The 25930-nt window shown below is 61.8% G+C and overlaps 1 protein-coding gene across 4 annotated transcripts in view; it reads right to left on the reverse strand.

The window, feature by feature from the left end:
• Positions 1–244: 244 nt before the first annotated feature.
• IQSEC1 (IQ motif and Sec7 domain ArfGEF 1) overlaps positions 245–25930 on the reverse strand; it is a 112759-nt gene continuing 87073 nt past the window's right edge. For 3 of the 4 annotated variants that reach the window (XM_027093956.1, XM_027093958.1, XM_027093957.1), the window contains exons 4-14: positions 24430–24591; positions 22505–22627; positions 20901–21067; positions 16823–16962; positions 16368–16397; positions 15257–15382; positions 14356–14455; positions 11961–12122; positions 10952–11128; positions 5577–5626; positions 245–4451 (exon numbers count right to left, since the gene is read on the reverse strand). In XM_027093956.1, coding sequence (XP_026949757.1) covers positions 3912–4451; positions 5577–5626; positions 10952–11128; positions 11961–12122; positions 14356–14455; positions 15257–15382; positions 16368–16397; positions 16823–16962; positions 20901–21067; positions 22505–22627; positions 24430–24591 — 1777 coding nt within the window. In that variant the 3' untranslated portion in view covers positions 245–3911. The remainder of the gene's footprint in view (positions 4452–5576; positions 5627–10951; positions 11129–11960; positions 12123–14355; positions 14456–15256; positions 15383–16367; positions 16398–16822; positions 16963–20900; positions 21068–22504; positions 22628–24429; positions 24592–25930) is intronic. The other variant, XM_027093959.1, reaches the window with a different exon arrangement.

Below are 25930 nucleotides of genomic sequence, written 5' to 3' on the forward strand. Positions count from 1 at the left end.
CGAAAGCACAAAATTTTGTCGAAAGTTGCTAGAAATTATAAATACCTCTGAAATCTTCTACCAGTGCCTACGTTGTGACGCGTACCTTTACCTTAAGCCGTCCATCAGCATCCTCAAGTTAACGTCTTCCCGGAAAGCCGGAGCCCACAGCAGTCACGACAAGGGATGGGCCACCCTGTCACCTGGAGATCTCTGTGTGTGGCCAACAGGGAAACTGCTGGACTTCCCAGAAAAAGTAAGAACTCGAGGGTTTTGAAGCATTTATTTGATTTCTCCAAGTGATCACAGCTATGGTTTTACATCAGTAGAGTCTGTTACTACTTACACACAGAACGCATAGGAAAACAAAAGCACTTCTTTCCTCCCCAAAGTTACATGGTGGGTGCCGGGCTTCCCGCGAGCGAGGCGGCCCTTGAGGTCTGAAGAGCCTGCATTCAAGACCTGGTTCTAAGTGTGTGAAACGACTCGAGGTGAATGACAGTGCCCCAGAGTAGATGGTCCCACACACGACCTTGGCATGACCGCAGGCGGGTCACACGGTGACGCGCCCCCACCCCCCCTCGCTGTGCCCATTCACCACCCTCACCTCAGCCGATTCATTCTGCAACCCGCTTCCTGGATTATTGTTGTTGTACTGAAAATACTTACAAAAGGACTCGTTTTTCAGGCAGGAAGGGTGATGGTATTTTACAACGGACTGTAAGATGCATGCTTACCTGTAGCGACATAGCTTCGTACGGTGCTGAGTCAACACCTAGGGTCATGTTTAACATCTGCTGTCTTTTCAGCTCATCTTAAAGAAAACCAAGAGGTTTCTGCTACATGCAGTGCGAGATGGAAAAATCGCTCTACACAGGATGACTGAGGATGTTTTTAAGCAAGATGTGCACATCATATTAGGATGAACTTTATTTTTACATTGTTGTGCAATCCATTCATAAACTTAAAAAGAAAAAACAAACATGATTTAATTGTTGTCCCAGAAAAGATGACTGTGACGGTACCAACTGCCTTCTCTAAGGGTCACCTGCTGAAATAATCTGTGACGTGAGCAAAATGCCCCACGTGCATCTTGACAGCGAGAAAGGATGACACACATCCCGGGGATGCTCAGCCTCCCACCTCCTGTGCCAGGGCGTGAACCACAGGTGCCCACAGCTGCGGCTCTGCGACGGGCTGGGATCCCGAGAGCGCAGTCTCGAGAAAGCTACATGGGGCCACAAGCTTTCCAGGAGCATCTGCTTCCCAAACGAGTGCGGGGCAGCCTGGCTCCAGACTCCTCCAGGGAACAGTGTACCTTTTGGGAACACTTATTCCATGACAAGTTTGGAAATGAAACACAAAGACTGATGAAACCTCACTGACCAGAAGTCAATCCAGCAGAAAGTTGGGAACACAGGGAGAGACTCCCCCCACTTTAGGGACCCAGCCCGGTGACAGTCTGGAGGTGGGGGTCCCGAGTGGCCTGCAGAGAGAGGGCACCCTTCCCACCGGCTCTACCCAGCTTGGCTCTGTTTCCGTCAGTGACTGCCCTTCGGGAAGGGCGACCTGGTGTCAATCAGCCTGGCTGCATCTTTTCTGGAACAACCTGGAGTTTACAGTTAGATCCTACGATTGGTACAGAGGGTGAAGAAAAGCCGACATACTTAATATGTTATCACTTTACTTCAACTATTTGTCAACAGTAACACTGAGAGAGTTTGCAAATACACAGAACACAAAGTGTGGCCTCGTGCCTGACGCCAGAGGACATGCAGTACAATTCGATTGTTCCTTGTCATCACAACGCCCTTTAAACCACGAGACAGAGAACGCCTCGGGAGCGGGACTCTGGAGGGAAATCAAGGAGTTTCGGGGTCCGCGGAACCGGGGAGCCTCCCACCAGCCCGGCCTGGACCAAATCAGACACGCCCGTGCTTTTCGTTTCTCTCTTTCTGAGCAGATGAGAGAGAAGGATGACACGGACGGGAAGATAAAGGCGGGCAGGTTAAAGTCACACTTCTTTCAAAAAAGGAAAAAAAAAAAACCAAAAAAGCTAAACTCTAGATTGCTGTACTTGCTCTCTATGGAGATTAACAAAGTGCTCGGTTTGCAGATTTGCTGGTTTGGTGACCTGGATGACGCGACAAAGGGGGCGGTGGGCGGGCAGAGCCCCGGCCGCCGCCAGGGTGGGCCCCCCTCCGTCGTCCCGCTGCCGCCTGTCCAGAGCCCCGCGCCCGCGGAGTCCCGCGCCAGCTTCGCCCTTTCTGGAAGAGCTCCCTGCCCGGCAGGTGCCGGGGGCGATCCTCCGGTCCACGGCTTAGGAGCACAGCACTGGCTGCTGCAGTGGCTCGAAGGGCTGAAACTACAAAGTACGGCCCGTGGGTGACTCAGGCACAGAACCAGGCGCGTGCGGCGCCAGCCCCGGGGGAGCGGATGGTGTCACCACAACATGGAAGCGACAAGAGCACAGCGGAGAGTCATGTGATGCCCCGGCAGCCGCCTGACCGTGAGGAGGTGGCGGGGCCGCACTGGCGGGGCCGGGCACTCGTCGGCTGGGGTCAGATGGGCCACGGCGATGACACGGGGGTCGTGCTAGCACACGGCCACATGGAATCACGATGATCACGGCCACCACTCAGAAAACAAAACGGGAAACACACACACCGCCCTGGGTTGCTAAACGCTAAGAGAAGCCTTCGGGTTCCGGGGCGTCTGCCTGCTGCGGTTGGAAACAGGATGAGGGAGCTATGGTGCTGGGGACACAGGATGAGTTGGTCGTTTTCATGTTGGAGATGAATACCTCGGCCGTGTGTGGGGCCCCCCGCAGAGGGCTCTGAATGAGTGTGCATTAAATCAGATGCATACAGAAGAAACATGGATCATGGAAATTCACAGTTATTGCAGCCATTAAAGTGTCTAAGAATCTGTAACCAATAGTCCAAGGCAACCAGTTCTTAACTAGCTGTCTCGAGTTGCTACTGTAGAGTTTACTGCATTTTATCTATTTGCTTACCTGAAATAACAGAGCAGTTATAATACTGATTACTTATGTTAGTCTTCTGTTAATAAAATAAGGATTTATACAAAGCAATATCGGACTTTTAAAACAGTTAGATGCTATGTTACTTGGCACGGTTAGGAATGATCGTGTAAAGATCTCCGCCAGTCCTACGGGGGGCTTCTCTTCTTTTTATGAAAATACGGAAGAATATGAATTTTGTCCCTAGCATTTAAGTTTTTGGTCTACCCTCTCACACGTTCGTCTAAGGTGCTGTCTTCCTATCAGGTAAGTGGAGCTCCTTGTGAAGTCTATATTGCTAATTTCGTGGACTGAAACGTTTGCCTTTCACACACAAATACTACCTATACAGTATATACAGATATATATTTATATATTTATATATTTATATTATATAAAGTTTACTTACGTATTTTCATCAACCATATCAGGTCTACTTAATTTTTGCCCATTGTCAATAAAAGAGCAATAATGCAGCAAGTTTTGGGTTTTTTGTTTGGTTCTGTCTCTGGTTTTTTGTGTCGTCTCTTCTTTTCCTAGGCTGGGTTCTCATCTGCGTGTATAGTGAGGGAGCAGAGAGCTGAGGGCTGCAGGTGGGGGGTCGGGGAGGGGAGCTCAACATCTACTTGGCCGGCGGCACTGTTTCAGGGCTGATGGTGGCCGAGGCCCACCTCCCGGGCTGAGGTGGATGGAGCCCGGGGCGCCACCACTAAATGAAACTGGGGGCGGGGGGGGGGGGTTTGTTCCCTGTGACACAAGCCCCGGGGCTTGGGGGGCTCCATCTGGGCCGGGAGCAGACGGGGAGGTGGAAACAGAAAGTGCTCTGGGGCTGGTCTGGGGCCGCCACCCCTGGGCGCGCCTGTGTGGTGTGCACTTGCTCTGAGGGGCCCGGGACCCCCGCCCAGGCTGTCTACACAATTGTGCTGATGCCGCTGGGTTTGGCCTTGCTGCCGGGGAGGGGTGGCGGGGCAGGGGGCTGCCCGTGGTGGTGCACGGCATGGCCCACGTGGCCCGGGTGGCCGACGTGGGCCGAGGGCAGCGGCGGGTGGCTGTGCGCGTGGGCCCCGTAGGCGGGCTGCCCCCCATGGGGGCCGTGGTGGTACTGGTGTGCGTGCTGGATGTGCTGGGGCGGGTGGTAGTGGTGGTGGTGATGGTAGGGGGGCGGGTTCTGCTGGAGGGGGCAGTACTGGCTGTGATGCCCGTGCACTGGTGCCTGCAAGGGGCCTTCCGTGGGCCCCTGGGGGTGGCCGGACGAGGGATGAGGCGGGTGGGGGGGCGGCTGGGGAGGGGCTGGGGGCAAGTGGGCCTGGGGAGGGGGCTTCCCTCTCTTACTCCCAAATAGGGAGCCCAGGAGGGAGGAGGAGTTGGGCATGGCCTGGTGTGGGCGAGATGGACAGTCTCGTGTTGATGCAGCTCTCCGGCGCATGTGAGGACTGCTAATGATGGACCCCTAAAAAGGAAATTCATAGAAACCAAAATTAAAAGAGCTTAGAGCACTTACATCAGAATGATTCTTAAGAAATGTCAAAAAAAAGTTCGCCCACTGACTGCTAAGCCTTAGTTCAACTCGCTAGCCGCAGAGGCCGGGCCGTGTGAGGCTGGACTCAGGCGCCACCTCCAGACACTGCCGTGCAGGTCGGCTGGGGGGGCCAGGAGGGGGCCTTTGGGGAGAAAGGTTGGGGGGGGAACGCAGCTGCTGCGGGTCAAAGTTGACCTCTGCTCTTGGCCTGATGAGCACCCTGTTGCCGGAGGCGGCCGGAGCTTTGAGATCAGAACCGTGTGTCTGCGGATGTGTGTAAGCGGCGTGTGCTGGGTAGGGCGGGGCGGGCGAGCTGCGTGCAGGGGAAGGGCCGGTCCTGCCGCCTCCTGCCCTAAGCTCTCCTGGGTCCTCTCAACGTCCGAGGGCGTGTGCTCTGCCTGTGCCGGTCCCGAGGTTTCTGGGGAGGAGGTGAGGGGGACAGGAGGGGCTGGGCACCGCCTAGGCATTTCACTGCGGCTACCTACTGCAAACCAAACACGGGAAAGGAAGGAAACAGAAAGGTCTGCAAGCTGAGGTTAGATGTGAACAGGGATATCGAGATGGCTGGAGGATGAATGAAATCTCATGAAATCCACACTGAATTCCTCTCGCTCTCATGGCTCTCCTCCCCCGAGCTAGCTGAGCAATTCCGTGGTGCCCTGACTGCAGACACACAGCAATCGAACCTCCAGGAAGGAAGCGATGGGGATGGCGGAGCATGGAAGTCCCGAGGTGGCAGAACCCGACAGCGAGGGGGCGGGGGAGGGTGCCCGGCGGCCGCCGCCTCCGGCCCAGGATGAGTGGGAAGCCGGGGTGTTAACCATGCTCGGGACCGCGGGGATGGGTTAGGCGGAGACTAAACCACAACATCCAGACCCACCCCCTCCGTTGCAGCGCAAACAAGCGGTGAGGGGCATGGGAACGCCAGGTGGGCGGCATGCGCGGACGAGGCAGGCGGGGGGTCTGAGCCTCTGTGCAGAAGGGGAGGAGGAGCAAAACAAAAAGACACCAGGAGGCGACACACGACAGCCAGCTGGACGGGGGCTTCCGACTTACTTCCACATTGCTCTCTAGCGATCCCGCACTGCTGCGACGCCCTCGCTTCCCTGCCCAGAACATGCAATACCACAGGTTAGACGCGACACGGGGCGGGGCGCTGCCGCCGGATGGCCCGGGGGAGCCGGTGGCAGGGCAGTAATGAGTTAACAAGACAATGGGGTTCTTAAAAAGCAAAAAAACAAAAACAAAATCTTTTTCAACCAGCCTAACTTTAACCCCCTCTCCGGGACCGGGAGCCTGGGGGGAGGGGCCTCCGGGGGGCTGGGGTGGGCACACAGGCCCGGCTCACCCCGAGCTCCAGGGGGCCTCAGCCGCCTGCCCGCGGGGACGGGCAAGGGCAGCTCCTCCCACAGCTAAGACGAGCTAAGCGTGGTCCTGCCCGGCCTGACCTTCGGTGGATTTCACATACGTATGTATGGACATACGCACGCACACGCACACACATCTGCCTCCCCGGGTGCTGGTGGGCCTGACGGTTAGGAGATTAAACTCCACATCCTCTTTCTCCTGGTGGAGCAGAGGGGCCGTACCCTGGGGCCGTGTTTGGTTTGTGCAGTGTCTGGCCAGGGACAGGGATGCTGGGACTTCCTCTCAGCCCAGGGCCTGGAGTCCTCTGTGGGCACGGCCCACTGGGACGCCACACGCGTTCTCCAGTCGTGAGCCCTCACTGCCAACGCCTCTGTGTCCCCCGCACATGGCACGTAGCAGGCACGCAACCTGTGTTGGCTGTGCCAGAGGAGACTGAGTCTTCCTCTTGGTTCTGGACGTCCAGCGCCCGCCCTGGCCCCTGCAGGTCCCCCGGACGACTTCTCCAGGCATTTCTGCAGGACACCGAGGCTGAGGCAGAGAAGGGGCTCCAAGACGTTCTTCCAGCTTCCACCTGTGCAGGCCTGGCCAAGCCCCACAGTGCAGGACAGGTGTCCCTCTGTCCACACCAGGAGGAGACGGAAGCTCTGGCCGATGGACTGACCGGCTCAGTCCCCACAGTGAGCAGGTTCACACCGTGTCTGCCCGTCCACCTGAGGCGGGAAATCTTGGCCACGCTGCCTTCTGAGCTGGACCCGGGCTGGACCCAGAAGCCTGGAAGATGGAAGTTGCTGCCTCGCGCCGCCCTGTGGCCCACATCCCGGGCCCACGCTGGGTGCAGAGGGTGTGTCTGGATCCTTCCGGCCTCATGGTGGCAGCTGCGCGTGCCTGGGACAGGCCCTCGGGCCTGGGCTCACAACGGCAGGCTCAGGGGAGCTCCGGTGACTTTGCCTTGCCTGCTGACCCCCAAACCTGAGTTCCAGCTGGGAGCCTGGGGTCCACTGAAGGCCGTGCTGGACCCCGGCCTCAGAGCCCACTCGGAACTGCGCCACATGGCGGATGAGGTTGCTGAAGACCACGGACCACCGGGCGGGAACTGGCCCTCGTTCCCAGCTGAAAATGACCCTTCCCTTCCTCCTCTTTCCGCCGGTATGAGAAGAGGGGTGACCTTTCCTTCCTGCCTTCGGTCCCAACACGGTGGCCCGGGGACATGGAACAGAATTAGAGTCCAGCCTCCAGAAGGGGTGCTCTGCAGCTGGAGGGGTGACCCTACCTGGCACGCCGTCCACTCTTTGCCTCAGTTTCCACATCTGTCCACTAGGCATGGCGCCCACTCCCTGGGATGGCTATGCTCAGACCTTGGGGTGCCTCAATCTGCACTCTAGCCCCTATAAGGCTGGGGACACGCCTCTGACTAAGGACCAGGGACAGAGAGGGAAGACAGAGGCCCCGCCGGGCTAGCAGCGCACTCCAGCCAGCCTGCTTCTCCCAACAGGACTGGGCCAGGCCCGGGGCTGCGGGCTGCGGCTTCATATGCTGCCCCCGCTGGAGCTGAACAGGCCACCCCCCTGCCCACGTGGGCCAAGACTCAGGAGAGCTCTAACTTGGATGTCTTGGAGTGATTCTGAGTTTCTCAGACTTCACCTTTTCAACTTCTCAACTCAGCAGGAGATATGGGATGTCCCCGCAGGAGTCCTGCCCACGGCAGACGCACGTGTGGGTGTTTGCACACCTGCATACCACCTACTGACGGAGGAGGAGCCGGGCCAGCTGCTCCCACTCACGTATCCCCACCACTCCTTCCTTGCCTGCCCTGTTTGGGGGTCCCCCCCAACCATCTCCGGATCCTGCACAAGCCTCGGGTGAGCCCTGCCCCAGCTGGCGCCTCTCGAGGGCCAGAGCAGGCCCTGCCAGCCTGGCCACGGACAGCTTGGGAGCCACATCCAGACGGGGCGCCCAGTGCGGCTCTTCCCAGCATTCCTGGCTTCTCAGCGTTGGGACAGCAGGCAGACAGGGCTCTGCCCGAGGCCTTGCACCACGGCCCTAGCAACGCTGAGGGTGACAACAGCCAGCACGCGGGCCGGGCCCCACCCCCAACGCTCTGTGGGTATTGACTCTCACAGATTCTGGAGGGCAGCGCTAGTCCCACCTGCATCTGGGGAACCCAGGCCCAGAGGTGTAACTCGACCAGGGCCCGGAGCCAAAGACCCCGGAATCGGTGTGCTGCGCGGCCCTCTGATGGGCTCTGCTTGGGCCCCGAGCACGGCCCCCACCCCAGGAGAGGCAGCCGCTGGCCCACTGGCTGCTACACATGTGGAGCGCCCATCGTGGGACAGCAGGGGCTGCTTTGGAAACTGGCCGCCAGGAGCCGCCAGCTCTTCCCCAACAGGTGCAGGACGTGGCAGTCTTCCAGTTGTGACCCGGGTAACGAAAGCAGACCCCGCGGGCCCGGGAGATGTCCTCTCCGTGGGGACTGGTGTTGGGCAGCTCGGCTGGTGAGGGGCTGGGGGCCTCGGGGTCCGTGGACAGTGTCCACTGTGACTTGACAGATCTGCGGCAGGAGCTAAGACTCAGTAGTCGCACCTGTGTCAGAGGTCCTTGTGGGTCCTTGATCTCAGGCTGGCAGGGCTCTGGTGCCACTGAGGCAAGCAGGGGGCCCAGCTGAAGGAAGACCACGTGGAGACAGGGGGCGAGGCCTCGCAGCTCAGCAGGGGGGCCGGGCTGGGGGCCAGGCACCACCCCCCCACCTCTAGGAAAGTCTGCCGCCCCTCTCTTCCTGGGCCGTCAAACCACGACTGCCTCCCAGATCCCAGAGGCTCGTACCGGGCCGAGGGCACATCCCCGGGTGCTGTCTCCTGGATGGATGTGTGGTCGCAGGTCTGGGGCAGCTGCTCTGGGAGCGACGACAAGCCAGCTGCTGGGCGTCACTGGCCCTGAGCCTCACCTCTTCCCGACAAGCCCATCTCGGCCGGCGCACGGCGGGTGCGGGAGAGCTTTGCCCCGACCCAGTCCAGCACATAGGGGTATGTTTCTGGCATGTTCCGGCAGGCAGCTGTCATTGGCCCGCCTTCCTCTGGAGGTCGCAGGGGGGCTGTCCCAGCCTGGGGCTTTGGCGGTCATCGGGGCTCAAACACCCACCTTACCGCCCCTCTCACCTCTGGTGCAGGGGGCGCTTTCCCGGGGATTCTCTTCACGGTGCTTTAGGACCTGAGAGGACTCGCTGCCTGGAGTCCTTCTCGGCTCAGAATCCCCAAACAAAAATGGCAACGGTAACGATAAACAGAAATCAGCCAGACCTCGGAGCTCCGCCCTTCGCATGGCCATGCACCCGGGCACGCGGCTCTGTCTGGCCCCTAAGCAGAGAGTGGACGGCTGAGGCCCTGGAGTGGCTGCGCTGAGGCCACTGCTACCCGAGGGGGCTGGGCAGGACCCAGAGAGGCCAGAACCTGTCCCACTGCACAAACTCAAACACAGGCCCTGGGCCCCCAGCCTGCAGAGGCCCCGAGCAGTCTGGTTACGATTAGCTGGGTGTAACAAGCCACGGGGAAAACCAGTGGTTCTCAACCACGGCAATTCTGCCAACCAGGGGTGGTATTTCTCCCCCAGAGGGCACCTGGCAATTTGGGGGGACATTACTGGTTGTCATGACTGGGGGGTGTTACTGGCATCTAGTGGGCAGAGGCCAGGGACGCTGCTAAGCGTCCTGCACAGAGCAGTCCCCACGGCCAGGAATGATCTGGCCCAAGATGTCAGCAGAGCCGGGGTTGAGAAGCCCTGCTTGACTCTCACGCTGGCCATGCAATTCGGATTTTCACTATGGAAGAAAAAAATGACAAGACAGAAACAAAGAAAAAAATCCAACTCAAAAAAAAAAAGAAAAAGAATTCTGGGAAATGAATAAGCTGAAGGGAAGGATGGGGTCATCAGCAGCTTCTCTACGGGGCCCAGAGCTGGTCAAGCGGTGATGCCTGAGGCCGGGGGCGTGGGCGAGGCCCTGGTGGGGAGGGGTCCGCTGGGCCCTGGAGAGGAGGAGGCCGGTCTCAGCTTGAGAGGGTCTTCGCCAGCAGAGCCGCGGTTACGTCAGGCTCCTGCGGCTGGGACAGCTGGGGCCTCGGGGTGGGAGCCTGGGGTCCTGGCACAGCCACGTGCCCCCGTGTCCGGCCCCCTCCGCTCCGCCGCAGCCCCTGAGCTTCCTCATGGGAGAAGCTGCCTGGCTAGATACGCCTAGTGGGGGGCTGAAGAGCCACCGGCGTGCATCCCCTCACCCCGTGGCTCCTGGCTCCTCCGACCGACGGCGCTGGCAGGCAAAGCAGGCTGCAGCAGCGCTCCCCTCCCCCCCCCAGCCGAGGTCAGGCAGGGCCGCCAGCAGAAGCTCCCTGCTCACTGATGCTCCACGCATGGCCCCGCCCCAGGAAACCTGGGCAGCTCGAGGGGTGCTGCTTGCTTGCACGCACGCTAAGAGGCTGGCAGCGAATCAGACACACACAGAAACAAAGAAACAACGAGAATCACGTTTCCGCCAGGGCTTTCCCCTGATGTCCCAGGGCCAGGCGTGGCCGCGTCTCTGGCCTGGACGGAGGCCTGGGTTTCCCAGGAAGGGAGACCTCTGTGGGGAAAGCAAGACCTGGGACAGCGGGAGACGGGGTCCCAGACACAGCAGCAAGGGCTTCACTCCACCTCATTCACCAGCGTGAAGCACAGGGACGGGGCAGCACAGAGTGCGGGGGACACACCCATCAGCGGGGCCCGACTCACTCTGCGCGAGAGCAGACTTCAGAAAACAAATAAGAGAGTAGCATAAATAAGCAAGGGAGACCAGGGCTAACCTCCGGCTGTCCTGCCTGTGACCATTCGGCCCCGTTCCCTTTGGCCTCTGGGGGACACCCTCTCCGCGTGGCCACATGCTGCTGTGGTTTGGGGACGGCCACCCAAGTGAGCTCCGTCCGAGCCCCTCCACTGTCCGAGCCTCCAACACAGCCCCTTCCGGCCGACGCAAGCCCCGCCGGCCACGGGCGGCCGAGTCCCGCGTGCGCTGGGTAGGGGGCGGCCCTGGGCCCGGCTCTTACCCGCTTCTGAGAGGTCGCGCAGGGAGCTGCTGAGGGCGCTGCGCTTGAGGCCCTCGCCGCTGGCATAGCTGTCATCCAGGCAGGCCCGACTCAGTGTCCCGCCGCCCGGCTCCTTTTTGAGGCTGGAGCACTGGGACATGCTGGGCCGCACGACGCCCTTCTGCTTCTCGAGCTCCGCTGGAACAGAGCCCGAGGGGCCCAGTGAGGGGAGGATGGCCCCCAGCCAAGGGTGGCTTGGAGAGGGCAAGGGGCTGGGCCCCCCCCCAGGGCAACGCGACGACTTGGGGGGCCCTCTGCTCAGGGTGGCACCGGGCTGAGCCGCCACCTCCTTCCAGGGGGCAAGTGAGGGGCAAGGTCGTCTGGGAAAGGGCAGGAGCGACGGCACCTGTGACCAAAGGGGCTGAAAGGAGACCCCGGAAAGGAGGCTGGAGAGGCCAGAGTGCCCGAGGTCTGCAGGAAGGTCAGTCACTTTCCCAGGAGGTGGATTCGCCCGCGTCTGGAGAGGAGTTAACCCGGCCTGGCTGTGGATGGAGGCCAGGGGTGGGGGCACCCATGTACCTCCAGGAATGAGGCTTAGAGCCAGGAGAAGTGGGGGTACCATCGGCTTTAATGAAAACCAGGGGATGACCCTAGCCCTGACCCCTCCGGGTGGTCGGGTGCAGAAGACACAAATACCAACCATGCTCAAGTGCAAAGGGCTCAGGTCCAGGGCTCTGGACACGGGGTGACCATGGCTCCAAGAAGCCCCCCCTCAGGGCACACGATGTAGTTCCCCGGGCAGGACAGGCCTGGGCCTTGGAAGCCCGGCTCCCACCCAGAGACCCCTGCCCACCCCTCCTTCCTCTGTGCCGCCTCCCGTGACCTGGGCAGGTGGGCTGCCTGGTCACGTGGCCGTCTCACCTCTGGGCTTACAGAGTCACTGCAACCTGGCCTCTCACCACTGTCTTGGCCCCCAGATGGGAGGCCACGCCTGCACCCTGCAGGCCCCCGCCGGGCACCCATGACTTACTCTCTATCCTGTGCTTTTCCATCTCCTGCACCTCCGCGATGGACTCCCGCAGGTCATCAGTGAATTTCTTCCGGTCTTGAGGATTGGGAGCGTTAAAGTTTATTAGCACTTTGATGTCTGCTCCGGGGACGGCAGATGTGAGCCGGATGCCGTTGGGGTAGTCTGCAGAAGAGGAGGAGAGCGCGGGCCTCAGGGCGGGCCCTGCCACCTCCCTTCTGGCTGGCAAAGGACCAGCGGGTCTCCATGCAGCCGGGGTGTGGGAGCACGCTGAGGCCAGGCTCCCAGAGGACGCATCCCTCCAGGGAGGAGAGGCTTCACGGTGCAGCCTGGAGGGACCACCAGGCAGTCTCTGCCTCCTGACCTGGGTCTGTGTTTGCTCCGTGTTCAAGTCGAGGGCAGATCCGACTGACCTGAGGCAAAGCCAGGGCCCTCGTTCTTCCCCGCCGGAAGGGCATGGAGCCTGGACTCTTTAGGTCAGGATCCTTGGTCACTCGGCCAGGCGCCGAGCCTGGGAGGAGGGGAAGGTGGTGTCCCAGCTGGGGGACAGTCTTATCCAGTCACTTCGGACTCTTCTGTCCTCTCCCCACTGGTCTCCAGGCCACCAGCTCCCTTGGGGTACACTGTGGGCACCCCACACCCAACAGAGCCTTCTGCTCAGACCTGCCCGGTGCCTCCTCCGTGCTCTCGGGGTCTCTGGGGCTTTGGCATGCCGGCAGCCTCTCTCCTCAGTGGGAATCGAGCATCCACCACTGAGTGCATGAAGGTTCTTCGCCCAAACACCAATCCCACCACGGTTCAGACCCGGGTCAGGGCGGGGACCTCAAACGCCTAGAGGCCTGTGTGGGTTTCCTCAATGCAGGAAGCGGGCAGGGTAAGACTGCGGCTGCTGACTCTGTGGAGGGTGTGCAGCCCGCTACTGCCCGCCATCCGCCCAAACCTAGCTTTACAAGAAGAGCCACGGATACCTGAGCCTTATGGGAAGATGTTAGTATGAGCTCAACGAATTTAAAATAAAGTTCAAATATAACATAACTGAGCTGCGACCGACCAGGGGCTGCCAGCTTGAGACCCCGGGTGTGAGGCATGTCCTACAGAAGGTCGGGGTCGGCTCTCACTAGCACTGCCTCCAGGGCTGATGGCTGAGCCCTGGGAGCCTGAAAGCGGTCTGGGCGCGGCCTCTGCAAAGGACTCAGTGTGCCCGGGCCGCTGCTGAGTGGTCACTATCACCGCCACCCCTTCCAGGAGGGGCCTGCCGGCCAGGACAGTGCACATGGCACCAGCCCCCCCGGTGCTGCCTGGGAGAAACCAAGGCAAGGCCGGCCTTCCGGCCTGGGGTGGAGTGATGGCGGGGCCTGCATCCTGAGCTCCTCATGGGCACGTGAGAAAAGAGGAGGAGCTGGAAGGTCCAGTCCCGTTTAGCACAGAGAAGCCCTCAGGCCCTGTGTTCTGGGATGGCCCAGCCACGGGTCCCTGGCACCTTTCAACCTGCAGAGGCAAGGTGGACGGGACAGGACCGCGGGACCTTGCTGCTGGACACGCCCCAACGCTCCATTGTGGCGGCCCTTCCCTTGGCTCCTCCGGAACATGGGGGGCAGCAGGACGCCCCCCACCCCACCCCAGGAGCACTGGCTCAGCCTGCAGCTCAAGGTCCTCTGACAGGGAGGGGACAGAGAGGGAGAGAGGAAGAGGGAAGGGCGTGGGTGGCGGGAAGGAACAAGCCCGAGAGGACCCGTCAGCGGGGTTGCAGGGGTGGCCAGCTCCCCGCTCCAGGATCCCCAGGCCCAGGACCCACTCACACCCAAAGGCCTGAACAAGCACCGCCCCTGGGCCACGGGCTGTCCTGGCCTTTATGTGAACGGCCTCATCTCATCCTGAGGCAGGCACTACCATCACCCCATCGATGGACCAAGGGAACCGGGCTGGAGAGGTCCAACAGCCAGAACACATGGCGCTGAAACCTGAGCGGATGGACCGCGGCTCTGCTCGTGACCTCTGCCTGCAGTGTCTCTGGCACGACCCTCACCTGATTGTTTGGCCATATCTATATATCACTTGTGCCATTCACTCGATGTTTTCCTATCAACATTTTATCACTCTGCACTAAATTTAAAAATCTTATCACCTTCAAGAAGTAACGGTAAAAGTAAACCCGATGAGTCCTACATACAATGATACTGAATTCTCCCTGGTTACCCCCAGCCGGCAACCTGCCCTCTGTTGGGAAAGTGGGAATTAGAACACCGGAGAGGCCACCCTGGGGTCGTCCCTGATGGAGCCAGGAGGAAGAAGAGGGGACGGCGGAGGAGAGCTTCCTCGCTACACGGATGGACCAAGTGAGGCCACCTCCTGCCACGGGGTGCAGACCATGTGCGGACGGGCCCAGGGACTCACTCACACTGGTTCTCGAAGAGTAGGACCTGCATGCCGTACAGGGAGAAGGACTGTCGGAAGCTGTACGTCACAGAGTTCTTCTTCTTCTGGAAGATCTTGGTGACCTGGGGGCAGCCAGAGACAGAGGCTGAGCCACTGGGCCCGCGCGGCCGGGAGCAGCCCTGGGCGCTCAGGACTCTAAGTGGACCCTCAGTTCGAGTTCTCCTGTGTGAGGACCCTCCTGCGGTTCCAAGGTCAGGAGGCCCGCGGGGCGGGGGAGGGCCGATACAGGGACGGACACTCACGCCCGACATCCCCATGCACGGCCCAAAGGCACCGTGAAACCCTCTGAGAGATGAGTTCTACAGAGAAGGGCACTGAGGCCAGAGGTCTGAAACGATCTGCTCAAGGTCAGGAACTCTGAAAGGACTTGAACCCACACGTCTAGATTCCAGCCTCAGGAACCCGAGAAGAGCAGCTGGTCCTCAATCAGGTGGGGAAAGGGGATAGGGTCTCGGGCAAGAAGGGGGCCTGCAGGAGGCAAGAGCTCCAAAGGGCAGGCCCCCTGCTCCCTGCGGGAACATCTGCATCAGTGCTACCTGTTTTGGGGCAAGAGCTCCACTTCCCTGTGGGGAGCCCACCTCTGCCATGTTCAGCCCATTAGTCCTGGGGCTGAGACCCAGGCCAGCGGGACAGCACCGCCCCCGCCTGGCCCCAGGGGCGGGCTTGGGCAGCAGCGAGACCTCTGCTCAGTCCCAGGAAGAGGATTCCCCCGCGGCCGAGGGGACAGGATTAGGCCCGGACCTGCGGAGGCTGACTCCCCCTTCCTGGATGAGCCTGCCTGAGGTGGGAGCCCAGGCAGCCCCCACTGGGCGCAGCCGTTCTGGGGTCTGCACACCAGCCCCTCACCCGTGGGGCCCACGTACCACCAGGAGGTCATTGAACAGGAAGATCTCTCGCTGGTGCAGCCCAAGCTTCTGGGGCTTATTTGGGTCTGGAACCTCGAAGAGCCGGCAGTAGCAGACCAGGCGCCGGTGTGGCAGCGAGAGCACCTGTGTGGAGGGGCGGCGTCAGCTCCACGACCCGCGGGGACGAGGGCCTCCCCCACCCTGCCTTCCCTCGGGCCTCCGGAGGCCCCTGCTCCAGGGAGACCGCCTTCCGACTCCTCTCAGCACTGGGCTCGTGGAGCCCCCGCCACGAGCCACGCGTGTCTTCTGAGCCCCCAAAGCACCTGTCATGTGCGCCCCGAGCCACACACATAGGAGGCTGCAGAGCCTGGGCTTCCCCGCCCCCAGGCCCTCCCTCCTGAAGGCTCTCAGCCCCGACAGCTGGGTCTGGAGGAGCCCTGCAGGGTCCCGAGCTGGCAGTCACCACCTCGAGGGGCTGGTCCCTGCCCTCTGCACAGGCGGCCATGGGCACACATGGCCCTACATGGGGCTGCTCTCCAGGCCCGAGCTCAGCGACCCACAGACGAGAGGGAGGGGACGCGGGCCCAGCCTGGTGCCCTCAGGGGGCAGCGCTGTCCGTAGCAGAGTGTGAGTGAGAAAGGAGGGCAGGACGCAGGGCTGGGGAGGTGGGCGAGAGCAGGTCACGGGCATGCCAGGGGTCTCAGGCCTTCTGCAGGGGCAGCTGACCCCGCTGCCAGGGTGGGGTAAGGAGCAGACCACATGACGGCCAGCAGGCACACTACTGCCAGCCCTGGCGGCGAAAGGGACCCGAGAGGCACAGCGTGGGCTGCGTGGGGAGGGGGAGGCCTCAACGCCACACCAAGGTCATCTGTTCAGGTACAGGGTCTCGGGGCCGAGGGACAAGCGGGATCTCTGAGCTCAACCAGACAAGACGGGAGGGGACCACCTGCTCCGGGCCTGACAGCACAACCCTCCCGCGTGCTCTCAGAGATCTGAGGTGGAGATAACTGTGAAAATCAAATTTCTTATGGCTCCGGAAATTAACTCATGCAGCCAGAACTGTGGGTCTGGGAGCCGCGAGCTGCGGGGGAGTGGGGATCACGGAAGGCGGAAGCCGAGAGGAACTCACACAGCCGAGCCCGTGGTGCAGGGATCCAATCTACAGGGGAAGCAGTGAACAAACAAGAAGAGATGTTAATGTTCCAAATACACATCTGGGCCCTGACAGAGACTCCGGGGTGACACCCCACCCACAGCGCCCCCCAGGGCGCCCCCAGCGGGCTCTGACGGGGAGCCCAGGCTGCCAGGGAGCCACTGCACAGCCCCGGCCATTGGTTTATTAAGAGCCTCAGATTCTCATCAAAGGGGACCCAGAGAGAAGGGCTGTGACTCCCTTAAAAAGCCCCAAACCTGACATAATCCACCAACCCCACCTGGAAGGGAACAGGTTCCAAAGGCACTGTGGCTACTGGCCAAAGCCGAGCCAGCAGGGCAGCCTGGGGTCGCGGGGCGGGTGGGTCTTGGGCACCCCGGGCCTCACGCGGTGCCCCCCCCCCGCCCCCAGTGGGGACGGAGACCACCTACCGGCTTCTTCCCCACGATGAGCTTCTCCACCTTCTGCACCTGCGACACGTGGTCCTCGTTGGTCTCCAGCTCCCGCTTCCGGATCCGCTCGTAGATCCCGATCAGCATCTCCCGGGGGATGTCCTCCCCATCGTCCACGCCTGGTAGGGGACAGCGGCAGGGCTCACCCCAAGGCACCGGCTTCTAAACCAAATCCGGACAGCGGTCCCCCTGCCACTCCCCCGCTGAACCAAAGGCCTCCAGACCCACCGCAGCCGGCCCTGCCCCGTCCACCACACGTGTGCTCGGAGCCCCCGCACCAGGGACCAGGCTGGCACTGCCCCTGGATGAGTGTGCAGGGGCCTGTGCCACCTTGCAGCCACGCCCAGGGGGCTCAGCACACACGGCCCCGCTCAATCCCGGCCGCCGCCCCGTGGGGCGGTCACCACGGTCCCCATTGCACCGACGGGCTGGCGGGGGCCTGGGGATGGGGCTGCCCGGCCCGCATCCTCACTTTGCCCCTTGTCGGCCTGAGTCATGGTCTCTCTGAGCTACGAGTCCTCTCCTCAGTGACACAGGTCACCAAGAGCACGGTGACTTTACAGGGACCAGGGCGGCTCACGGGGTCACCCTCACACCCCTGACACGAGAGCTCAGGGGATCTGAGTGGCTGCTGTCCCAGTTCTGGGACTTGAAGCCGGGTCGCTCTGACAACAAGCTTGCGCCCTTTCTGCTGCACGGCCCCCAAAGTGCTGTCAGGAAGTCCCAGCCCCGCTCACGACAGAGACGCGAAGCCCCCCGCCCCCCGCCCTCTGGTACCGCTGCTGGAGGTACGTGGGGCAGTGGGACGGCTCAAGCCCTCTGGTGGGCTGTCCGGCACCACCTGCCAGTCAGAAATTCAAACACCCTCGGGCCCACTGAGTGGCTCTGGGGGATTGGTCCTGTGGGGTGTGACATTCAACGCAGCCCTGCTTCCAAATCGCACAAAACGGGAGCTAACCCATTTGCACACTCACAGGGGGCCGGCTAAGCGGTCCGCATACGAGGACTCCTGGGACAGGGATTACTGTACGCCTGCAGGAACGAGGAAGGCCACGGCAAGCCTTGGCAACAGCCCTTAGGTTTACCGAACCAAAGAGTGAGGCGCCGAGCGGAAGAGGGTCAAACCAGCCGTGCACATTTGTACCGGCTCCCACGAGAAGCTCCGCGTGGCACAGCAGGGACTCAAAGCCGATGACCTCCAGGGATGGGAAGGGCCCTGCGGTGCACCTTTTATGCTTTCTGGCTTTTTTCTAATTAGCTATTTTTTCAGAGCAGTTTTAAGGTCATAGCAAAATTCAGGGGAAAGCACAGAGAGCTCCCATATACCCCCAGCTCCCCGCCAATCAGCACCCCGACCAGAACGCCGCCTTCGTTACAACTGAAGGACCTACCCAGTCACCAGAGCCCACGGTTCACACGAGGGTTCACTCTTGGTGTCGTCTACCCTGTGGGTCTGGACATATGGACGAGGCCATGTGCCTGCCATTATAATACCGTACAGAATTTTCACTGCCCTAAAACCCGCTCTGTGCTTCTCCTTTTCATCCCTCCCCCACGACCACCGGCAACCACTGGTCTGACTGTCTCCACAGCTTCGCCTCCTGCAGAACGTGGCGCAGCTGGAATCAGATTGCAGGCTTTCAGATAGGTTGTTTTCACTTAGCGATGTTCCTTTAAGGTTCCCCCGTGTTTTTTCACGACTTGGTAGCTCATTTCTTTTCAGTGCTGAATAATATCCCACTGTCTGGACGGACCAAGGTTTATCCATTCATCTACGGAAGGACAGCTTGGTTGCGTCCTAGTTTTGGTGAATACGAATAAAGCTGCTATAAACCCCGTGTGCAGGTTTCTGTGTGGACGTTAAGTTTTCAGCTCATTTGGGTAAATTCCAAGGAGGGCAACTGCTGGGTCATGTTACTTCCTGGTTTTTGAACTATGTGAGGATAAGACCCATTCAAAATATACATTTAAAAAATCTGAAGGCAAATAGCAATAAAAGCAAAATATCGCTTGCCTGGCTTCCAGGTTCCTCCCCTGCCTATCCCTGAACTCCCGGAGGCCCCCCTGCTGCTGGACCCGCTGGGCATACTGAGCGATTCCAGAGAAAATGTGTGTCCGGCGCATGTTGGGGCAGGGGGGCACTCTCTAAAAAGAACAAGCTGGGACATGTGCTCAGCGCAGAGTGCCGACCTGGCTTTGGGAGGCCAGCGTCCTGCCTCCTCTGACACACACTTGCTGTGTGACCTTGGGCAATTCCCCTCCCTCTCTGAACCTTCTGAAGCTCAAGGAAGATGGGGCAGAGAACGCTAGAGTCCCTGGCTTAAAGAAAACAGGTGATTGGTGGCAACAGCCCAGGCTCGCAAGAAAGAATCAGTGGCTTCCTCTCCTGGTTCTGGGGTGCTCAGCCCCTGCCCTGGGAACTGGGGTGACAAAGCCCCCCTCCCCCAGACTGCCGGGACGGCGGATGCAAGGATGCGCACAAACCACGAAGCCGCAGATATGAGGGCGGCCGACCAGCAGGTATCTGACCCAGCAGCCCTGTCTTCCCCCGAGCCTCTGTCCACGGGCCTCGTTTCTGTCTCACTTCTCACACAGGAGAGGCCCCAGTTACATGGCTGAGCTGCTAAACCAGAGAAAAAAATCAGAGTCCCTTAAGCTCCCCAGGGTCGCCCACAGCACGCAGCTCACGGCCAGCTTTCCCGGCAGCTACACAGCAACCGCCTGCATCCAGGGCCACGGGGACGCCGTGGAGACCAGACCTGACCAGGCCCAGCGAGGACAGGGGCTTGAGGTGGCAGAGAGGAGGGGAGGGGCTGCAGCCCCCCGGACCATCAGTGTCCACTGACCGCCCTGCTCCCTCACCTGTTCTGGCGACTGGATCTCTTATCAACGAGGTTCCTAGGAACCACAGCTAAGACCTGCCCCTCCCCGGGGCCTGCGGAGGGCTGCACGGGGAGGGCCCTGAGCCCAGCTCCCTGCGGGACCGCCTGTCAGGGTGGGGCCCACCCCCAGGGAGCGCCAGCACAGACCCTCCGCTCTGGGGGACGCGACGACGGAGCAGTTTTACAGAAATGAAGGACAAAATGAGAAATTTAAACAGCTCGAAAAGTTGGACTTGATTCAGATCGGTTGTTTCCCTTTTATAAAATTATGATGCCATTTCTAAAGGGACTTCAGTCCCTTACAGCTGTTTCCCAAGGACAGGGACAGTCCCCCAGCCCGGGACTCCACGGACAGGAGGGACCTGCCAGCAGAAAACATGGAGACAGCCGTGCCCTTTTCCATCCCTCTCCTGCCTGGCGACACAGGAGGAAGTCTCCGTCTGGCTGCCCAGCCCCTGGTCACCTGCCCCACGTGGGCCCACCTGCCAGGGAGGAGAGGGCAGCCTCGGGCCCTGGGCCCAGCCAGGAACAGCCTGGCTGGAACCCACAGTGGTTTTGCCTTTTCACGGCACTCGTTTTCGTAAATGATGCCCATGTGTGACAAATGCTACTGGTTTCCCGCTTACGCTGATGACGTAAAGTTCATTTTAAAAATACATACGTTTCATAAGAAGACAAAAACAAAAAGACAAGTCTGTTCCAAGAGGACCACTGAGAGAGGGGTATGGTGGGCGATGCTGTGTGGGCAGCAGTGATGGGGGCAGGACAGTGCCAGCCCCTGCCCGGCCCCCATCCCGTCCCCACCCCCCGTGCTCGGAGGCCCCGGGGTGCCCAGCACCCAGCTTGTGGTCCATCTTCCCTCTGCCCCTGCAACCAGGCCTGGATCCACCGTGTGCGGCCCGACCCCAGGCGCTGAGCCCAGCTGCGCTCTCAGGCCTCTGCCCTCTGGTGCCCTGGGCCTGCGGAGCCCTGCAGTCCTCTGAGACAACACGCCGCCTCCCCCTCGGAGTGCCCCCGCCACAGCATTCAGAGCCCTCTATGGGAACTTGCACTGCGTGGGCTCCTTCGGGGAGGAGCCCCACCCCTCCCCACGTGAGGCCGTGCTGTGGGCACCTCTGTCAGGTGCGTGCTGGTGGGGAGGGGGCGGGCGTCCCGCCGCGGCCAGGGCAGCTCACCTCGGAGGTTCTTGACGAAGTCCTCTAGCTTCATCTTGCGCTCGGGCTTGACATTGGGGCTGTACATGTCGGTGTTGAGCAGAATGATGGCAAAAGCCAGGATGAAGATGGTGTCTGGGTTCCGGAACTGCCGCACCACCCCGGGGTTGCAGATGCAGTACCGCTGGCTGGGGGAGGACGGGGTGGTGCTTCAGCCAGGGCAGGAAGCCAGTCCGCCCCTCACCCACGAGCGGCCCTAAACAGCTGAAGCTGGTCACTGACCTCGGAGCCTCCGTCTCTGGTACACGGGGATGTCGCCTGTCTGGCAGAGCCGGCCCTGACCGTCCACTCACCACCCCCCACTGTGTGAGTTAAGTCCCACCCGCCCGTAGTTCGGCCGGCATGTGGCTGCTCAGGGCTGATGACCACGTCCCTCGGCCCCCGCGCAGCCACGCGCTAAGTTCCGGCCAATGCGATGTGGGCACCTTCGAGGCTGTGCCTTAAAGGCAGGGGGTGCCCTGCGTGCTCTCTGCCTGCCTGGAACGTGAATGTGATGGGTGTTGAATCTGCTCCCGGGGACCTCAGATGACAGGAGCCCAGGCCTCCTCCACGCCAGCTCAGAGGGCGGCCCACTTCCGGGGCGTTTCAGCCACGGCAGCTGTGGCGGACGTCTTTGTTGCGGCAGCTGAACTAACAGCCTCGCTACAAACTGCCTCACAGAGTCATCTGCTCACGTCCTCACTGCCTTGAATACGCCCCACACCCCACCCCACAGTTCCCTCCACTGGCGACCTTGTGCAGGGGTAGGTGGGTGGGGCAGGGATGGAGAAGAGGAACTGGGTGGGGCACCGTGACCGTGACCGAGGCCCACAACCCGCAGGCAGCAGCCATGGGCGCTTAGATGATGTGGGCTTCAATTTCGTCTTCCCTGTTAAGTGCCGCCCCCTCCAGGAAGCCCTCCTGAATGGAAGTGTCTGAACGTTCCCCTCCCAGGGCCCGGGGTTCCTCCTCCTGCGACCTTGCTCCCCTGTGAACCCACCACCCCTGCTGAGCCCAGAGAGCTGGGTCTCCCACACCCCGCGCAGGGCATGGACTCCCTACGCGGCCAGTGTGCACACCATCCCAGCATGGAAGATGGCGCAAGGACAGCCTGCCTTGACTGCAGGCTCTCTGGGGGACCAGGCACTGGGCGGAGTGCACCCACACGGCCTGAGTGGTTTAATCCTTCCACCCCCTCCAGGGTAGGTGCGTTCATCAACCCCTCTCTACTGGCAAGGACGTGAGGCATAGAGAGGTTAAGTAACCAGAGCAAGGTCACACAGTGGTGCAGGTGTCAGAACCACGCCCTCTGCGTCACTGAGGGAGCATCTGCCCCTGTGAATGAGCAGACGAGTGATGACACAGATGGACTCACGAACCAGTGGGGACGAGAGGACCACGAAGACGTTCGAGGCCCTGGCTCCAGCACTGAGCCGCACAGCACGTGGCAGAGGAGGGGCTGCCGCCCCCCGCCCCCCCCCGTCCCGATAGCTCATGGCCACCTGACCCTGAAGGGGGGGTCTGCCCTTGAGCCTTGGTCTTCGAGCGGGGACGCTTTTTCTACCTGACACCTGCCCCGCCCCCACCTGAAGGCCTCGATCAGCCGCTCCACCTTCTGGGCCTCCCCCTGGACCCGGATGTGCGCCTGGAACTTCCGGAGAGCCTCGTCCAGCTCCATGGCGGAGAAGTCCATCTCGTCCACCACGCAGCTGAAATGAGAGAAGGCCCCGTCAGTGTCCCCTGCCCACCTTCCCGCCGGCTGCACAGGCAATCACGGCCCGCAGAGGGCAGAGGGAGCACAAGGGGTCAGCGCAGGGAGGCCCGAGAGGGAGGGCGGCCGGAGTGGGCTCCCTCCTCCACAGGAGGAGATGGAGGTCTGGGCACCCACTGGCCCTGCAGCCACCGCGCCCTGGGCCTGCCCCTCACGTCAACGCTTTCCCAGGCATTTCTGCAGGGCCTCTGGAGGAGCTGTGCTGCCCTCACCTGCCGATCCCACAAGGAGGTCAGAGCTGGGGAGCTGCAGGTCACAGGTACCTCTTATCACAGCCCCGCCCCCAGCACAGCCTGCTCCTGCCTCTGACCGTGACCCCGAACAGTAGATGGGTCTGCAACAGGGACCCTCGCCTGACCACCCCCGGTGGGGCTGCAGAGACCCCGGCCGTGGGCCCCCTCCCCTGGGGCGACGCTCTGAGCACTCAAGGCTGTTGGGGCAGGGTGAGGGCAGGGGCCCCGCAGGACAATTCGCTGACCAGCATCCGATTAGGATGCCTGGGGGGGGGGTCTCGCTGCTTCCTGAGGCCGCTGCTATTTTCTGATCCGAGGAGAACAATGTGCGGATTTCCTACGGACTCACAGGCAGCTCGGAGGGGGTGTGGGGGGAGAGTAGGGGTGGCTGCAGGGGAGGGGGCCAGACCACATGGTCTTGGGCCCCATTCACGGAGCAGCTAGCATGTTCTCCTGGGACGGTTCCTCCCGGATTTCGAAGGGGGAGGGGCACCAGCCACACTATCAGGGCGGGGCCAGAACAGAAAGGCGGGGCTGTGAGAGAGCAGCCCAGGCGGGACAGACGCCACAGCCGGCCACAGGCCAGGCACCGCCAGCGGCTCGCTGCCTCTCCGGTGTGTGTGTCTGTGTGACTGAGTGAACACTAGTGTACATATATGTGTGTGCACGTGGGTGTGTCTGTATGGGGGGGCACCCAGGCCAGACCCCCCGCCCCTCCCCAAGCCTGGGTCTGCTCACCTGTGAAACAGAGAGGCCACAGCCCACGCCCCACTCCTCCCAGGGGCGCCCGGAGGCGGCAGGTGTGCGTGGCCAGGCCGCCCTGCCGTTTTTGCTGAGGGTCAGTCTTTACCCTGCTCTGATCCCGTTCCTGGCCCACCGGCTGGGTCACCCATCCCGCCTGCAGTGTCTGGGTCGGCAATGTGCCCACAGCAGGCCTGGAGCTGCACCCCCAGGTCCCCACAAAGGGGAGCAGGGCACCTGTTCCAAGCCGGCCTCCTGCTGGCCCTGGCTCCTTGTCTGCGGAAGGGGTTATGGACCCCTGACACCCCCGCGGACGAGGTGAGGACACAGCCCGCACGTAGCACCTGCCCAGTGACCACAGGACCCAGGTGTGGTGGCTTTCTACTCGGGACAGTCTGGAGGAGGACCGGGGGTGCAGGGTACGTGCAGGCAGGACTTCTCAAAGCTGTCAGCAGTTCCCAGGGGGCTGGAAACCTGTTCTTCTGCAGGGTTCCAAGTAGCTGAGAGTCTATGGCCGCCAGCCTGGTGGGACCCTCACCCCATCTCCCGCCAGGAGAGGGAGGAGGAGGGGGGCTGAGCTCCCCGGTTCCCCTCCTGCTGCCCCTGCGGGAGGTTGGCCCAGGGGTCGCTGGGCCGGGGGAAGGGGCTGGCCCTGCTGGATGGGGCCAGAGGTGCTGGCAGGGCATCTCCCTGTGTCTGGGAGTCAGAAAGACAAAGGGGAGCGGGGAGCCTGGGGTGTGCGTGGGGCGCCCCCAGCCCCACTCACTCGAGCACGTCGCGGTTGAACTGCTTCTGCCGGTTGCCCAGGAACTCCCCGATCATCTGCCGGCTCAGGCCCTTGCGCTGCAGCAGGAAGTGGGCCACCCCCACCGGCGTGTCGGGCACGAAGCCGCGCTCGATGAGGTACTGGACACCCTTCTCGGGCTTCCTGGGGGACAAGAGATGGGCTCAGCCGGGCGCTCCCACCCCTCCAGCTCCCCCAGCCCTCGTCCCCTCCTCCTCCACGGCACCCTGTCCTGCCCCACCCTGAGCCCACAACGCAGGGGAACCGGGATGGCTTGGGCCCTGCAGGAGGGCTGGGCCAGCGCAGGAACACGGAGGGTGCCGGGGGCTGGGGGGGGGGGCACAGAAGGGCCCCACCCCTCCCCGCTCCGTGGTCCCCTCTGTGCCGAGCTTCCAGGCAGGCTGGAGGGCCCTGCCCAGCACACACTGGCCGCCTGTGGCACGTGCTCCGTGCCGTCACCGTCTCAGGACCCTGCACGCCAACTCAGTCCCCACACTACTCCCTGGGGTTGGCACGCTTGTCACCTGTGCTGCCCGACAGCCACGTGACCTTGCTGGGGACTCGAGTGCCCGTGTCATGAGACTTGTGTGTTAACACAGTCGGGCGCCTGGAACGCTGCACGCAGTAGGTGAGCAACGCCTGGAACGCTGCACGCAGTAGGTGAGCAACGCCTGGAACGCTGCACGCAGTAGGTGAGCACCGGGAAGGTTTAGGATAAACCTCAACGGACGGCAGAGGACGTGGAGGCGCAGTGCCGGCCCCACCTGCAGTCAGAGGCCTGAGGCGGGGCTGAGCATCCACCCAGACCAGGAGCCCGGGGGCCGGGGCGCCCTCAGGGGCTGAGCAGTGAGCCAGCAGGTCCCTTCTTCCCATCGGCCTCGGGGCCTGGTACCGGCTCAGCTGACCTCACAGGGAGGCGGCGGTCGAAAGAGACAGGGCAGGGGGAGGTGCCACTGAACCCTCCCTCTGCACCTGTGACCCTCGGAGGGCGGTGTCCTCCTCTGATGAACCCGGAGCCTCGCAGCTGTGGAGCCCTTGGGTATACCCGGCACCCCACGCCTTGCCCCAGTGGTAGAAGTCAGTGTCCTGCTGGCCCCTGGGGGCATGGAGGTGAGGGCCAGGATCTACCTGCCACCACCAGCCATGCGCTGACAGCGGGTCCCGCAGATGCCGTATTTCCACACGCAGGCCAACCTCCAGCCTCAAGATGACCCTGCTATTTTTATCCCAGGTGGCCACACACCCCAACCTTGCGCTCAGAGCTGGGCAGGGAGCGACTGCCGGCTGCCTGGGTCCTGGCACAGAAGTGGTCACTGAGTGGCCCCGTTCCCCCACATCCCCGTTCCTCCCGGCAACCCTGGGGTCTCCAACCAAGAACTGCCCCAGCCCCAGGCCTCTCCAGGCACTGGGCTACTGGTGCTGATGCAGCAACCGGGGGTGGGGTCGGGGTGGGGCGGGTCATGCTTCCTCACCACCAGCTCCA

The sequence above is a fragment of the Aethalodelphis obliquidens genome, unplaced genomic scaffold (assembly GCF_003676395.1).
Source record: "Aethalodelphis obliquidens isolate GAN/ISIS:26980383/991018 unplaced genomic scaffold, ASM367639v1 scaffold86, whole genome shotgun sequence".
NCBI classification, from domain to species: domain Eukaryota; kingdom Metazoa; phylum Chordata; class Mammalia; order Artiodactyla; family Delphinidae; genus Aethalodelphis; species Aethalodelphis obliquidens.